The sequence below is a fragment of the Panthera tigris genome, chromosome A1, assembly GCF_018350195.1.
Source record: "Panthera tigris isolate Pti1 chromosome A1, P.tigris_Pti1_mat1.1, whole genome shotgun sequence".
In the NCBI taxonomy this organism is placed as follows: Eukaryota; Metazoa; Chordata; class Mammalia; order Carnivora; family Felidae; genus Panthera; species Panthera tigris.
The window spans coordinates 140,645,302-140,662,038 of NC_056660.1; the positions used below are offsets into that span (position 1 = coordinate 140,645,302).

The following is a 16,737-nucleotide window of genomic DNA, read 5'->3' on the forward strand; positions in this document are numbered from 1 at the left end:
AACTTCAGGTGTAAAAATAAAAAAACTCTTGTAATTCAGGTAAAGACAAAATTTAGCAGATTTTACCATCTTCCTTCAATATAAAGAAATGTAGTTTTGATGTCTAATAAATATACTTCTGTCTCAGCCACACAGAAAAACAGTGGGGGATCTGTGCAGGTAGAAGCCAGGTTGTGTATCTGGGAGTGTGATTACTGCCTATTAGTGGTTATGTCACGTGCAGCCAGAATCCTGAATGTGTGGCTGCCAGCATATGTTCCTAAGATGTGTAAGGGACCCACTCCTGACACATGCGCAATCTTCATTGTTATCTCTGGTCCAGGATCCCTGGATTTTTGAGCTTGACTGGACCTTAGCTTAACATGCTTCCTTAGACTCGTGGCCCACCTATTCCAGTCCCCCTTAGTCCTCTCAGTCAGGAAGAGGTCCAGGTGTCTCTGACCGTACCAGTTTCTTTGGGAGGAAGAAGAATGAAGAAATACCGACAAGAAGCAACCCAGAACATGCAAGCCAGTTTCAGAAGAAGCTAAGCGAACATTGGCCCCAGCCCTGTTATGTTCGTAACAAGAGTTTGAGCCTCTTGAGGCCCACCCCCTTAGAACATAGCCTAGCAATATAGCCTTAACACCTCACTGGGGTGGAAGAGGCTCAACAAAGGTGAGAAGTGCTTAGTATTTCCCTAGAGAGTAGGGCATACCTCTGACTTGCTGTGCATTTTTTTCATTAGGTGCTGCTGAGAATTCAGTAGGTTTGTAGGTAGACAAAAACTATAGCTTCACCTTACCAGGACTTGTGCTATGGGATGGCTGAATTCAGGAAGTAGTCTGTGCTAGCCTTGGAAGGGATATTGACTTACTCCTCTGTTCCACAGTGAGTGAAACCATTGAACTTAAGGAGTTTGTTCAAATACCATTTATCTACCAGGGAAACCTTTACTTCCCAGGAAGACCAGAGCTGGTCATCTTTTTGAGCCTTCCACCCATGTAGAGTGAGGTCTCCAGGAATAGGAAATGGGAAGGTACGTTTTTTGAGAAAGGTCAGGAAATTTTAGAGTTGAAGGAAATGAAGCAATACAAGCTGGCTTTTTCTGGGGGAGCGGTAGTACAAACATGTTGAAATGGAGAAGAGCTGAAATGCCAATAGCTAGAAAGATCAACAAATACATGCTGTTTCACAAATGACTCAGGAGCAGCCTTGAGCCTTCTGTTCTTGGAGATGATGGTTCTCTTCCCAGGGCTCTCAAAATAAACAGAGTCCAGACCAGGGAGTTGGGTCAAAACAAGCATACTGCTTATTTGTAGTAAGATTCAAGTATGGGACCCTTGATTAAAAGTTCATCCAATTCACCACCCCTGACCAGAATAATCCAGAATCTGAGCTGCAGGAATACACATAGCACATTTTCTAAGAAGATGCACAGACCTCAAAATTCTTTATCCTTAATTATTTTAATCCTATTAAATTCCTAGGGAATAAAGTATATACAGGTGGTCCTAGTACAAAACAGGTATCTTCACAGTGATAGACGCTATATTGCAGCTTTTCTCAGCCCTAGTTGACAATCCAGTTGTCTCAAGTATTTGAGCCAAACAACAGTGCAACCAACAAAATTAGGTGTTTGTTTGTACCACCCTTAATAGGCTTTAAACTGAGTTTGTATGTCCAGCTGCCAGTGAGTGTATTAATTTTTATAATAAGGTCATCTTTCTGGGCTCCCTGCTATTTTAAAAGAAAAAAAGGTCCAATGCAATGAGCTCCCCAAGTACAAACTGATAACTAGAGACCTCTAGGACTGCCAGTTTTTTTGCAGAGTGGAATGTCAGTCAGAAAACATGGAATTTAAGTGGAATTTGCCAGTTTTTGAAGTGGAAAATTGGCAGGTCTGATCTATTGGATAATTGCCTTGGCGTTAAAAACAAAATCTTTTTTTTTTTTTCCAGTAAAACAAAGAATTTGTCCTAATCTACAAGGGCATCTTTCTTTGTTGTCTTGCATGTGTTTTTAGACTTTCTCTTGATTTGGTTTTGTGCCATTTTCAATGTGAAGTTCTGCATGCATTCATTGTAACAAAGCTTAGATCACTTGGTTTGACTTGAGCCTTTTCATTGCAGGTCGATCCGAGCCACAAATCCCTCCGAGCACACGGTGATCCTGGCGGTGGTTTCCCAAGCGTAAGCTCACCTCCATCCCCAGCTGGAAGTAGTACTGTTCATTCTGAAACATTTGTCTGGTGGAATCCAGTCTTTGAGCCAGCACAGCACTGGGCATGTCCTCGGCCCTACAACACCAACCTTAGATCTCACTCTGTGGGGGTGTTCTTTGTTTTGCAAGTTTCTGAAAATATTCACCTTTTTCTCTGTCATATTTAATTGCTGTTAACACACACCTGTACATCTTAGGAAAAAAATGAGCACTCCTCGCATGATAGAAATAATGAGAAAATCTGACAAAGAGGTCTGGGAAGAACATTGTTCCCGCTTATCTTTTCTTTGAAGATAAGAGGAGGGAGAATGCTTGTTTTTCACTAAAGAAGAAACAAATTACAGCATGAGAACAAAGAAGCTCTCTAAATACGCTGGAAGGAAAGGATTGTATAATTTGGACTGTGACTCTTCAGTGTCTAGAAGCAGGACACAAGGTTGCATGCCAACGTTGGAAGGCAAAAAAAGGGGGATTGGGCTGTAGGTTTGAGATGGTGGGATGAGAAGGTTCTCTTCAGGGTTTGTTGTCTGAAATGGCCACCACTTAGGATGAAAGACCTCAAAGAAAAAAAGTTGTTTGTACAAGCTACAACCCTTGAAATCCTTGCAGTATCCAAATTGTGGTGTTTGCTTAATGCCATCATTAGCTTCTGAGAGACTAAGACCTTTATTTAGGGCCTAGGACCTACTGCACTTGGCTCCATTGTGGCAGCTCTCACAGAGTCTGCAGCAAAGTTGCTGACAAGCCGGCAACAGAGACTGGGGAGTTTAGGTCTCCCCCAGGCAAGCCTGGCCTGGGGAGGTTTGAAATACTGTCTTCTAAAGCCATATTGGTACAGGAGGAAATCCTGGCTCCATAGTTTTACCCCAACCAAAGACTCTTCCTTCCCCGCTATTACTTGGGTCTGTTGTTGGGAGCTGTGCCACTTCACTTGGATTCCCGCTGTGGGCCAAGGAAAGGAAAGAAATTATCCTCATTGGTTCCTTACCACTTCATTATCCTCATGGGATATATGGGGTCTCAAGGAGAATGAGTGAGGGGAATCAAGATGTACACTCAGCCTTCTTTGCCCCCTTGTTTGTATTTTGTCTTGTGGGCACTGTGAGGTCTTAATAGGGTGTTAGAGTCTCAGACATGGATACCAGGAGATACCAGGCCACGTGCATATTCCCCAAGGCTGACTCATTCCATGGACGCAGAAGAGAAATACTAATTTTTTTCTAGTCACATATTAAAAATACTTACTGATCCTTGACAAATAATGATTTGCTATGGCTTGTTATTTTTCACCCTTTCCCCCCTATTTTTTAAATAATATATTTTTTACAGATAGAGAATAATAATAAAATGAGTGCTGAGTTTGTGCAATACAGCTTATGAAATAGAATGTTGTTGCTACCTTCAGACCTCTCGTGTGCCACCATACCCCCTCCCCCATTCCAATCTGTCACTTAGAGAAGGTAGAATCTAGAGTTCCATGGTAGAAAAGAGAGGACTGTGCTTTCCTATAGGGAAGGCATGAGCTGTAGGTAATGCCACCAACAAGCACCGGGATTTCTCTTCTTGTTCTCCACCTGCCCCTCCACCCATTTTATTTATCTTTTATTCCATTTTACTTCCCTGTTTCCCAACATAGCATGTCTTTGTCATGCTATGAGCAGACATTCATTGTACTCAGATTGTTCTGAGACCCAACTATAGGCTCAGTATAGGAAACCTTGCATGAAATTAGGGACAATACCCTCAGTTTTTTTCTCTTTTTCCCTTTTACCTTGGCATTCTTAATGACTCTTCTTTTCCATTTGGTTATGGGGTGCTGCAGTCTATAGTGCCAGTTGACTTCCTCACATTGCAAGTTGGACCCAGCCAGGTCTTGGGGTGGGTGTTGTATTTCCAGAAAGTTTGGGGGAAAACATAAAGGATAGTCTCTGGGATGAGCAATGCACCCATCTTGTCCCATCCATGTGTTTCAGCTTTCAAGGCCAGCCCAGCTTTGGAGATGGCCACTCATGTGTGCCGTGGTCATGCTTTCAGACACACTGCTGGAGTTTTCTCTCCTGTTGGTGTTCTTTTTGCATCTGGAAGGGAGATGTGGGACTCTGGGTGCTTGAAGGCAGGTGCATCCCATGGACACATGCTGGTCAGGAAGCCACTCTTAACACAAACTCCATGCTTGCCTCGCTGCTCGCTCTCCATGTTTCAATGTGAGGAACCCTGGTTTGTATCTGGTGAGTGACTGCATTTTCTGCTTTGCTGCAGATCAGGCGACCACGAAGAGGCCTCGGTCCTCCCGCTCCTGCATGCAGGATTCAATAGGGTATGTATGTAGGAGGTGACTCAGCACCCCTGTCCGGTATCGATGCTTCATCCTTGGTTCTCACCTAATAGCACAGCCACAGATAACCTTTAAGGGAACTGAGTTCCAGGACCTTGAGGGAAAGGACGTAGCTGTTCTCACAGGACAGTAATAAGCGACTGCTACTCAAGCTTTTTCTCTCATAACTTCATGTGTCTTAGTCATAGAAATGTAATGACCTAAAGGCACATCTTATTATCAACAGGTCAAAATTCTGTAGTCCCAAAGTAACCTCACTTAAATGAGTCTAGTCAGTGAGACTCAGTCTTTGTGAATGTTATACGGTATATGGTTAAAGTCCACCAAACTGGCACCTAGGGTTCTGTGTGCCTCAGGGCCCAGCCAGAGCTTATACCTTAGGGACAGACCCATGATGGCTTTCACATCTGTCAACTCGTGGTTTAAGCCATCCGTGTCAGCAAAGAAAAGTTACTTGAGTCACAACTACATGAATAACACTAATGTTCAATGTAAAGCTTGAGATGGATTACTCCACTGGCTATGACACCAAGAGAGAGACGCAGGTTGTTCTTGACTTAATTCCTCACGAGAACGACAACTGTTCAAGAGCAAGAGACTGCTGAGAGGATCCTAGGACATGGAGGTGAGGCTGAGGCACCCCTGCATCACAGGTGCAGTGTGATCACCCCTGCTGTGTCAGCAGGCCAGGTAGGAAAAGCAGTTATCCAGTGACCATGCTGCCCCTCCCCTGGCCAGTGCAGCGCCACCCAGAGAAGTCTTCCCTCATACTGAAGTGGAAAGGGAGCCCAGGGGTGACTACCAGCTCCCTGACCCCAGTGTTATGGGTTACTCTGTGGGAGCCTGTACTCTGATCTTGCAGTATAGGGAATCCAAGGAAGTGTGGCTCTGCCACTGGGAATGTGACTGAGGTGGGGGGCAGGCGAGGCGGGGCTGGGCAACAACCAGCCCCTGGATCTTGGCAGACTAAGTTCATACTTGCAGTTCCCAAGTAGTAACCCCAACCAGTGGTTTTGCTCATCTTCAGGACCCAGTCACAGGTGCAATCTGACCAGGGAACTCTGCAGAGTGCTGATCTACCCGATTTGGATCCTCACAGGAGTTTTGCTGGCCTTATAGCTGGTTTGCCCATCCTCTGTGGAGAGTGTCTTAAGGCCCTGTCTGACCAGAAAGACTGGCAACAACTCCTGGATGCAGTACAACCCCGGGGGCTCTTGAGGGAGGGGCATGCAGAGCTGATTGTCCCCAGAGTAGAGGCCGTACTGGGCATGCAATATTTCTGAGCTATCTGCTATTCAAAGGCAGATTAATTCATAGCCCAGGCTGAGGTTAGCTCCTAGCCTCTCCCAACCTGCAGAGTCAGTTTGGGAAATTGAGAGTAGCCTGTAGTGACCCCTCCCCTTCTTGCCCAGGCACGGAAGCTACACTGGCTGTGGAGTGTCTTCCAGCCCCTTCTGCCCAGAAGGGCTGGGGATAACTCCTGGATGCCACCCAACAACACTGGAGCCGACAGGCTGGACAAGGAAGAACTGATGGTTTGCATAACAAAGCCAATGGCACTATTCCATCAGGACACTTGGCAAACAGGCCCCCTAGAGTTAAGACAAAGACTTTTACTAGCTTTAGAGCTGCTTCTCCCGCCGCAGGCAGGAAATGTAATTCGTAGCCCCACTCATCACTGAACACAACGTTTAGCCTCTCTAGCCAGGGAACTGAACCACAGCACACAGAAAGCTGCATAGCCCTCTCAGCAGCCCTACATACAGAGGTGCTTGAACAGACTGTACAGCCTGTCTTCAGAACACAACTGGTGGCCTCACCTGACCAGGAAATTCAGTGCACATTCTGGCCTAATTTGGGTCCCTAAAAAAACAAGCAGTACAGGCCTGGGATCCCATCCTGCTGCCCTGCCGGGGCAGGGCCGGGAAGGTCATTCCCAGACTCATCTACTGAATACGGTACACAGATCTGACCATCAGGTAAGCCTGACCAGAAACTTCAGTCAACTGTAGAACCCATCCTGTAGCTTCGCCTGGGTAGGGAGACAAGCCAGTAGCACACTGCTTCATCCCTGTCATGAGAGTCTGACACTTGCATTGCCCTGAAATAGATCATAATAGGCCCTACCTGACCAAGGTCATTACCAGGAATCACACCCAGAAACCCAGACTGAGCTGACTGATGAAGTCTCTGCCAAAGCAAACCTATAAAGTCTGTAAGATGAGCCCAGGTACTCAGATGCACAGACACCAACAGAAGGAGTCAAGGATCGTGAAAAATCAGGTAAATAGGACAACACCAAAGGAAACTAATAAAGCTTCGATAACTGATCCTAAAGAAATGGAGATCCGTGAAGTGTTAGAGAATTCAGAATAATCATCTCAAGGAAGTTGAGTAAACCACAAGAAAGCACAGACAAATAATGAAATTAGGAAAACAGTGCAAGAACAAAATGAGAAGTTTGACAAGGAAATAGCAGCCATCAAAAAAAAAAAAGGCAAAACAAAAATCATAGAATTGAAAAATACAATAACTGAATTAAAGAACTTAGTAGAGAGTTTAAGAAGTAGACTTGACCACGTTGAAGAAAGAACCTGTGACCTGGAAAGAATCTGTGACCATCGGAAATCACCCAGTTAGAGGAATAAAAAGAAAAAACAATGGAAAAGAGTGAAGAAAGCCTAAGGTAATGATGGGACACAATGGGGGGAAAAAAAGCCCAATACTTATAATATTCTCATTATAGGTATTTGCAGAAGAAGAAGAAGGACAGAAAGTACATTTAAAGTAATAATGGCTAAAAACTTCTGGACCTGGGGAGAGAAATGGACATCCAGATCCATGGGGCCCAGAGGGCCCCAAATAGGTTGAACCCAAATATGTAATGGTGCTTTGCTACCCTGGGTTAAAAAAACAATCCTTGTCATAGAGCACAGAGAAGCGGGAATGTGTGATGTGGTTTTGTGCTTTGGTATGCCTTGGTGTGCAGGAGCAGTTCTCTATAAAATACTCAAGGTAGCATAGTGGTTCACCTGTGTAATAGAAATATTTCTATCTAGCACTGTAACTCTCCTGACAGCTTTGTCCATCATCTCCTCTATCAAAGGCTGGCATTGGGAGTCATGTCTTAATGAGAATGCCTAGGACAGTGCTTCTGAGTCCGGGAATGGAGAGTTGCAAAAGGAAATTGTCAAGCCATGTGGCTGAGACTTCCTTTCTTAGGCACTTCCTAAGAAATGATGTAGTCATTTGCAGCTTTCGTAGGTCTTACATTAAATGGTGATCCCCATCCCAGCCTTGTTCTTCGCCTGTGAGGCAGGATCTCTGGGAGTGTGAGGAGGCAGGTTTTCTGCACTATCTGGGAGCTGACAGAATAGCGTGACACACTGTAGGTTCTGTCAGTGAGGATCTACATAGGTGCTGTTAACCATCCTTCAGGAATATTCTGCTTGTAATTCAGTGAGCCTACCTCTAACTGGTTTAGAGATTGTCTGGAGGGCTGAGATTGCCCATTATATCCAGGAGGAACACCTGACCCTCTTTGGGTACAAATGCCACTAAATACATTGAGGAGGTAAAGTTCACACTTTCCTTTTTACTCCTTTGGTAACCTGTCCTTGCTGCTCTAGTAGGTTTCATTTCCCTTTGTTGGGCTGTGGTGCTGCTCTTGGCAGTCAGCCATTGTGGATAACACTCTTCAAGGGAGCATGAAAGATAGTACCTGTCAGGGACCACCTGGCAATCTTTAATGCTGAGTCTGATCAAATCCATTTACCAGCTAGGTCAGGGACCCCCCCCCTCCCCAGATAGCTTGAGCTCTCCTGTGAGAAGCATGCCAAACCTACTGAGGCTTTACCTCCTGGGTTACTGTGGCTCAAGATCAGCTGAAGCTCTCCAGGTGGCTAGTCTCCTTTTTTGGGTAAAATCTTGTCTTTGGCAGCTTTCTCCCCAAGCACCCTTCCAAATATGCTGGCTATTCTTGAGTTTGTTTCTCATCTCTGGGTTGTTTTGACTGTATTAAATCATCTGCTAAAACTCTGGTCTGTGGTGCTAGCTAATTGGCCAGTGCATCAGTCTGTAGGTCCCTGAGTGGGGATCCAGGAACAAATTGTGCCATCAGATATTCCACAACAGCTCTCCATGAAGCTTTGGTAGCTGTGTATAAGTGGCTCACTGCATGGTACTCAGTCCATTCGGAGCCTTTTACAAACCAATATCTTAATTAGCAAAGGGCAATAGCAGCTGCATTTATATCAACCTTTACGTGCCCCTTTTCTGTTTGAAATGACACTTACTCGCTCAACAGGTGTTCATGAAGCACTTACTGTATGAAATACAATGGGGTAGGCCTGCTGTGGGTACAGTGGTTGGATGCGCTGGGGAGGCTTCCTGTGGAGGAGAAAGTGGAGAGCTAAGATGGACTGTTAGGCTCCATTTGAGGGGATTTACTTAATCCTCATCTACACATAAGAAATTTAATATTTTCTCCATTTTTGCAGAGGAGGAAGCAGGCTCAGAATGCCTAAATAGTTTGCAAGAGCTCATAGTCATGACAAAGTTAAGGAGGAACAATGTGTTACTTAACTCCAAACTCCACGTTGGGTCCACCAAAGTAGTAGTTCCCAAACTATTCTGTGGCGCACTCGTGTTCCAAAAGTTCTTAATAGGTGTTCCACGAAAGAAGGCTTCCGTGGTCAAATAAGCTTGGGAAATCAGTGAGAACTGTTCCTCCTCTTCCCACCCCTGGAAATGCACAATGCATGCTAGGAACATTGCACATGAGCATATTGAATGCTCTGAGAAGTTCTGTCTTAAAGAAACATTCTAAATTTCTGAATGTGGGGTCCATGAATCTACATTTTTGGAAGAATGCATGGTGATTCCTAGCATATTGAAGTTTGAAGTTCACTACTTTTGATCCACTCACATTATTTCAATAATAGGAGTTAACATAGCCTAGAAAACCACCAAAGAAGAGGAGAATCTTCTACCTTCGGTCTATAGAAGAGTCATTAAGTGCCAGACAAGGGGTGTGCAAAACAAGGGCTCCAGGGTTTAGAAACCATCACCTGTAGAAAGCTCTTTTTCACTACAATGGAAGTTCTTAGAACTAAAGAAAAATAAGAACTCTGTAAGTTAGTACTTAAATGAAAGTGAAAATACAGTATGATTTTACAGACTCTATTTAAAGTATTACACACACACACACACACACACACACACACACACACACACAGGCATTGGAGCTTAAGGGAGATAAACCAAACGTAATGATATCTCCAGCTTATAACATTGTTAGTGACTTGGGGTTTTTTCCTCCGTGACTTTCTTTACACATTTTTAAATTAATGTGTATAACTTTTATAATAAAAAAACAGACAATAAAATTTATTAAAATTGGTGTCTTTAAAAAAAATCTGCCCAACTGTTGATTGTAACACTTTTGAAACTGATTTTTATCACAGATCCTTTTTAGTATCTTAGAAAGCATCTGCTCACAATGCTCAGAGCTTGTCTACAGGCTTTTACATAATCTCCACCCATCCAGAAGCTCAGCCTGAGCCTAACCATGTTTAACTTCGCAGAAAAAGAGAAAGTATTTCCCTTCTGTGTGTTTGTGTTCTGTGTTCATGCCCCCCCTTTTCATTACCCTCTACCAGCTTCTCCCTGGAGTAGTGGGGAACCAGAAGTATTCCCCAGGGAGAAGCCATCCATGCTAGATGCATGGTGTGTGTGTGTGTGTGTGTGTGTGTGTGTGTGTGTGTGTGTGTGTGTGTGTAAGAGGAGAGTGCATTTGGCAATCAGAAGATGAGGAAGTTAGCAAAGAAGGGTCTCTTCCCTTGAAAATGACCATTCATACTGTGGCACATAGTATGAGTGTCCAGTGTGGGGTTTGAAAAGACTTTTCTTAGTGCAAAATAAAGCCAAAATGTTTCAGTAATTAACAAGGGGGTAGATGCTCTCTCTGCCCTTGTGTGTTTATTTTCCTGTGAGTATTTGTGATGAAGTTTTTCCCCACCTTTGTTACCAGGGGAGTTAAACATACAGTATTACCTTATCAGTTGTTTCTCATACATTTAAACAAGCATTTCAAAGAGTTTGACAACTGTTTTGTTTCATTTCAATTTCTCAAGTTGTCTTATATAACAGAGTTACCTGGGGTGGGAAAAACTAAGTTCCTTTATTTGACTCCTTAAGAAGTCATTGTATGTCTTACATATTATCTTTGTTTTCTTTGCAGAGATTTATGGAGAATAGCAGCATAATTGCTTGCTATAATGAACTGATTCAAATAGAACACGGGGAAGTTCGCTCACAGTTCAAATTACGGTATGTAGCAAAAATAAGAAGGAACACAAGGTTAACAATGTTGTACAAAAGCTTCTGTCATCAGACTGATGTTCACAGGTTCCTAGCTGAATGCCAGGGATTTTGAAACTGTTAGACAGGTAATGGTAGCTGGTAAATGGCAGAATCCAAACTAAGAGCCCTTTGCTCAATGAAATAAATTAGAAAGCATTTCTTTCTTTGACAGTATTTTCCACTAATTAAAGCAGTTTTAAAATTAAAGTCTAGGAAAAGTAATGTTTAATTTTCATACAATTAAATTGAGATTAAGAGTAGCCTTTGAGGATTACTTTCTATTTACTACTCTTTTAACATTTATAAATTCTTGCTTGGATTGTTAAGAACAGGAGCAAACCCATGGTATATCTATTATGCCAGCCATAATAATTGCTATGTAACCATGATAGCAATTTCATGAGGTTTGTTTGTGACCTCAGTATGCATGAAGTGTGTTCAAGAAACTTACTTTAAGTCTCCTTAAAGGCAAATAGTGCTTTAAAAGCAGGCTTTTCATAATGTTCACTTCTGAGATGGAATTGTCTAGACATCTGTCTGCCGGAAAGATGTTCTGCTTCCGGGACATCTTGGGATATCAGGGCCCTAGCTCATGCCCGGTTTTGTGGAGGTTCCCCTCTAGCACATCAGACCTTGATTTCTTCAACCTATCCCCCTCAAGTAGGAGAGAAGGGCAGAGAGGAGGCTCTTGCCAGCCTATAGCTCCTGGGAGTCCAGCCCTTAACGGCTCCAGGCTTTTGGATGCCAGAAGGTCCCTGGCATGGTTTCTCTCTGTGGCCAACCCAGAGATCATGACGGTTTCAGGCTTAGTGAAAAATAAGTAAGATAGCATCTCACTGTAATGATTATGCTTCTCTTGATTACTTGATTGGCATTCAAAGTGGACAAAACCCTGTGTAAACTTAATTTTTCTCTGCCATCCTTGGAAGTAAAATGGATTGGCATAAACCCATAAAGGCAGGTTTTTCTGGGGTTTGTTTACCCTGGTCAGGGAAGTCACTTTTTGGTGGACAGAGAGCTTTAAGAAATAGTGTGGGGAGAAACAGTCACTTCCTTAGGCAGGGAAATATTTTTTTAAAAAGTCAAACTAATGGAAATTCTGATATTTTAAAAGTCTTCAGTGAGGAATACTGGTAACGGTTTTTGAATATATAAGTGAAATCCCTAGGTTTCTTTGTATCCATGTATTTATTAACTTCAAAGAACTTAAGAGACGTTTTCAAGAAAACCACACTGCCTTGACTTCAGCAATTTATGATGTTTATTGTACATTGTTTTTATTCCTTGGGATCTCTACTCTTTTTAATTAAGGATAAAATGACTGTACTTTTATTTTTTTAATGTTTATTTACTTATTTTGAGAGAGAGAGAGAGACAGGGAATGAGTGGGTTTGGGGCAGAGGAAGAAGGAGAGAGAGAATCCTAAGCAGACTCCAAGCTCAGCACAGAGCCCAGTCTGGGCTTGATCCCATCCATGACCATGAGATTGTGAACTGTGCTGAAATCAAGAGTGGGATGCTTAATCAACTAAGTCACCGAGGTGCCCCCAAAAGACTATACGTTTAGATTTTTTCATGATAGATAGAAAAAGAGGGATGTCATTTTGTTTCAGTTCTTTAACTGCGTATGATCCACAACAAGAATGAACAGCAGACCCCTTGTTGCTTTGATAGGTAATTCCTTCATTTGATTTTAAATAACTGAGGTTTGAGGTTTCTTAGGCAACATTTAAGTGTGATGGCACATGTAGGATGTCAGAAGGTGAGGATGCCTGGTGGCTCAGTTGGTTAAACATCTAACTCTTGATTTTGGCTCTAGTCATGATCCCAGGGTTGTAGGATTGAGCCCCGTGTTGGGCTCTGTGCAGAGTGTGGAGGCTGCTTCAGGTTGTCTCTCTCCCTCTCCCTCTGCCCCTCCCCAACTCACGTGTGCACACGTACTCTCTCGCTCTCTCTCTCTTAAAAAAAGAAGCCTCATTCATTGTCAGCAGGGCAAAGGGAGGTCTGGCAATTTGAAATAAACATTCTCAGCCAGCACGAGGGTTAAAAGAACGGGCTTGAAGTTACGTGCTGATAAAATTTGCTTAGAGCCAGGGCACTGAACACTTCTGAGGGTCTCATCACATTCTGAACTTAGCACGTTTCTAAGTACATAACCCTGCATAAGTCCCATAACTTCTCACCCCTCACTGACTGGAGCTGGTTGGAGGAGTTGAGCCCATTGTGGAGGTCATAATGAGAAAGCTCAAGTTCTTAATGCATGCAGATCAGTGTGAAGTTGTTAAATGGAGTTGACTCAGGCAAGCAGTGGTGTCCGAAAGGTAGGTTTGCCCAGGGTGCAGATCCCTTTCCACAGCGGCTTAAGGTAAAGAGCCTCTGGTAAAGACTGGTCAAGAGCCTCTCTTCCTGGTCATGAGCACCCAGCAAGAGAGCAGCCCCAGCTGTGGGGAAAAGAAAGCAAGAGTTCTCCCCAGAAGGCCAGAGAAGGACTATGTGGTCAGTTTCTTCCATTGGTTTTTGGCTAGTTCTGCCTCAAGCATCTCCAACTTCCTTTTTTAGAGGAGAAGGGTGTGTGTACATGGTTTGACTCTTCCTGAGTACCCTATATCTGAGCCTAGCAGTCAGGGGTTGGTGACCCATTCCATGATCTCCCCAGCTCCATGCGTATTCACGGACATCTAAAGACTCCACCTGGACCTCAGAGTCAGGCAGGCAACTCTGTCACTTGCTGCAGATGGGGAAAATGAGGCTCTTTATTTTATTATACAATGCCAGAATAATTATAGTCTAATTATATAATACTTTTCTCTGCAATTCCGCCCCCAGCTGCAGCTAAATATGTGACATTACTAGCATTCTGCAAGGACAGTCTGTACTCTAAGGAGGATGTCAAATGTTGAAGGTAGACACTCTTGTCCAGGTCCTGGGGTATGGTAACCATATTTAGCCAAGAAAACTGAAGGATCATGTGATCAAAGAAAAAATATTTAATTTTAAAGTTCCATTATAAAGAATAATTTCTAAAGAGAGGAGATAAATCACATCTCTGTATGCTTGATGAGTTTACTTTATTAAACAGTACTATTGTTGAGGGGACAAATGAAATGGAGACTGTCTAGGGAAATATAGGGTAAATGATGATCACTTCTCTTCCAATGTTCTTATGCCTCTTTATCATGAAAAGAACTGTGTTATCCTAAATGCAGATAGGATCTAGCTGCTTACCGGGAGCTTAAACTGGTAAGTTTATACTAATGCAGTCCTGTTTTCTTACCTAGGACTTAGACCCAAATCATCATGTTCACTTGATTCCAAGTCTAAAGAGAATAGCGGTCCTCCATTTCAGGAGTCAAAGTCTCTGATGGACAAAACTTGAGTTCCATGGAATACCACACTTCTCAGTATCAACAGACATTTATAGAGCACTTCATCATGGGCCCTGCGTGACAGGCACTGTCACAGGAGTAGAGTCCAAGCAGTAAAACCTTAATGTAATTGGCTCCCATGGTACGGCTACCCAGGATTGGGGCTCACCAGGAGCAAGTCCATGACGCCCTGGCCACCTGTGCTTCCCTCTCCCTGCCTCCCAGACCCTGCTGGGATGTAGATTTAGGTTCAGATTTAGGTTTCCCTGAAGCCACCACCTTGCACAGTCCTGCCTTTTTGCAGGCAGCCTCGTTTTGTGTATATATGTGTTTTGAGTAGATTCTGGAATATCCGTGGTAGGAATACAGGAGATAATGCAACCCAACCACTCCTGCCCCAATGGACAGAGGAAAACACTGAGAGCCAGGGAGACTCTTGACATGATCACAGCTACCCAGTATGTTGGTGGCAGTGTTGGGGTCGGATCCCGGCATCCTGCTCTTCAGTCGGATGCACTCACCACCCTGTCACACCACTGTGTTCTTTGTAGACTTGTAGACATGACACTTGGGCCCCTGTAATATTTGCCTTTTCCATCTGGACCTTCAAGGGCTCCTTAAGAAGGTGAGGGGACATGGTTCTATGGCCTGTACTTCATGGGTTTCCACATCGCGCCTACCTTTCCTTTGTGCTTTTTCCAATTTTCCAACTTCTCAACCTGAAAGGTACAAAAATATATCTGAGGCACAGTTACGTGGTTCCTAAGAACAGAAAATTAATAAAGTTAAGGCTCTTCTGCATGAAGAGTATTAATAATTAATACAAGCTATTAAATTCCCAAACTTTAGGAACATGATTCAAATTGATTACTTCATTTTGCTGCAGGTTTATTTAAATAGAACCATCAGCCAAATTGCTTTAAAGCCTAGTTCTTAACAGTGCAGTCCAGCATGTCACTGGGAGAAAACCATCTGCTGGCCCCATCCAGATCCTTCTACCTTGACCGTTCATGAGAATTTGCTTTGTCCCATTGGGCATTATACTGAAGATTTTATGCTTTGTGGATAATCATACAACGAATGTTTAATAGATGAATTTTGGACATTTGGAGCTAAGATCTTACATAAAGGCTGCTCTTGACTTGACAAAAACACTAATACTCTGAAGTACCCTTTTAAATGCTTAGGTGAGGCACACAGATACGTTAAGAAAATGGGCAAAAGATGAATTTGTCATTTGATAAAATGTGTTATAGCTTAATTATCTAGCTCTCAAATGTAAGGTTTAGTCCACACAGAATGTGCTTTTCCACGTCTGACTCCTGGGGGACGGGAAATGTTTGCCTCTGCTGCAACATCGGGTTCTGTACGCACATGCCTGGAAAATACTTCTGAGACGACTAGCTGTTGCTTGCCTCTTTGTGGGAGGCAGGGTACTAGTGACTTTGGTAATAATTTAAAAATCTTTTTTCCCCCTTATTTTAGGTGATCTTGTTTACAAATGCGGCAATGGTATTAAGGCAGTACATGGTTGAAATTAGACTGGTATAATTTAAATGAGGAAACATACTGTACCCATCTGGAATCTCAGACAAGTTAGACTTACCTTCTCCTCAGCTCGCCCATCACAGTTACTTATTTACCCTTCCACACTGGTACCTTCATCACTGCACCATGGACTAAAATCCTTCACTCCTCATGCAGGTTACCTTGCTATTATTGAATGCAGTTCTTCGTTAGATAGTTCAAGTATTCTCCTGAGAAAAGATAGGTTATGATTTACTTTTCTTTCCACCAATGGCCTTTGAAAGTGTTAGAGAGTAGGGAAATACTGCTCCGAGATCTGACAGGTAATAACAAGTACTATGAGCTGAATTCTTACATTATCTGAAGCACTTTGAGAAATGCCTCACATAAACTGTTGATTTTTACAGCAACCTATAAAACAGGTGTTACTACTCTCACTTATAGATGAGGTAACTGGGAGCCAGCAAAGATAAAAAGTTGCCCGTGGTGCCATAACTGGCAGAATACAGAACCAGACTTCAGCCAGGTTTTTTTTCCCCCTCTTCCTTGTAAATAGTTTAAAACAGGATGGCAAATTTAGATGCCTCCATGAGTGGAAAAAATGAATAACATCTTATAAAACAGTATGTTTTATAAGAAGGAACATGAATCAAGTAAATCTTTTTTTTTTTTTTTTTATAATGTGTCAGACAGGCCTCACTGGGATTCTTTAAACAGCCAGCACAAATATAAAAGCTCTAGAAACTAGCCACATACTTTCTGTGTTAGATAGTAAATAACTTACCATATTTGGAGTTGCGCTAGATTTAGAAGGTACTTAAAATTCTAAGCAATTGAGAAGTTGAAATATTTCCAGTATTCTACACGTACCTTAGAAAGGTCACCAAGAAAAGTGCCTACCTGGAGAGCTGTAGGGTTAACGAGGCAAGAGGAATCTTGCCATATG

At 43.0% G+C, this 16,737-nt stretch overlaps 1 protein-coding gene across 6 annotated transcripts in view; it reads left to right on the plus strand.

The window, feature by feature from the left end:
* PDE8B (phosphodiesterase 8B) overlaps positions 1-16,737 on the plus strand; it is a 251,434-nt gene that overhangs the window by 126,587 nt on the left and 108,110 nt on the right. For 4 of the 6 annotated variants that reach the window (XR_006218630.1, XM_042988866.1, XM_042988849.1 and 1 more), the window contains exons 4-6: positions 2,112-2,171; positions 4,462-4,519; positions 10,779-10,867. Coding sequence is in view for 5 of the 6 variants with exons in the window: in XM_042988866.1 (XP_042844800.1) it covers positions 2,112-2,171; positions 4,462-4,519; positions 10,779-10,867 (207 nt within the window). In the remaining variant the exon portion in view is untranslated. Of the gene's footprint in view, positions 1-2,111; positions 2,172-4,461; positions 4,520-7,064; positions 7,224-10,778; positions 10,868-13,368; positions 13,396-16,737 lie in introns of those variants that run through there. The other 2 variants (XM_042988869.1, XM_042988874.1) reach the window with 2 other exon arrangements.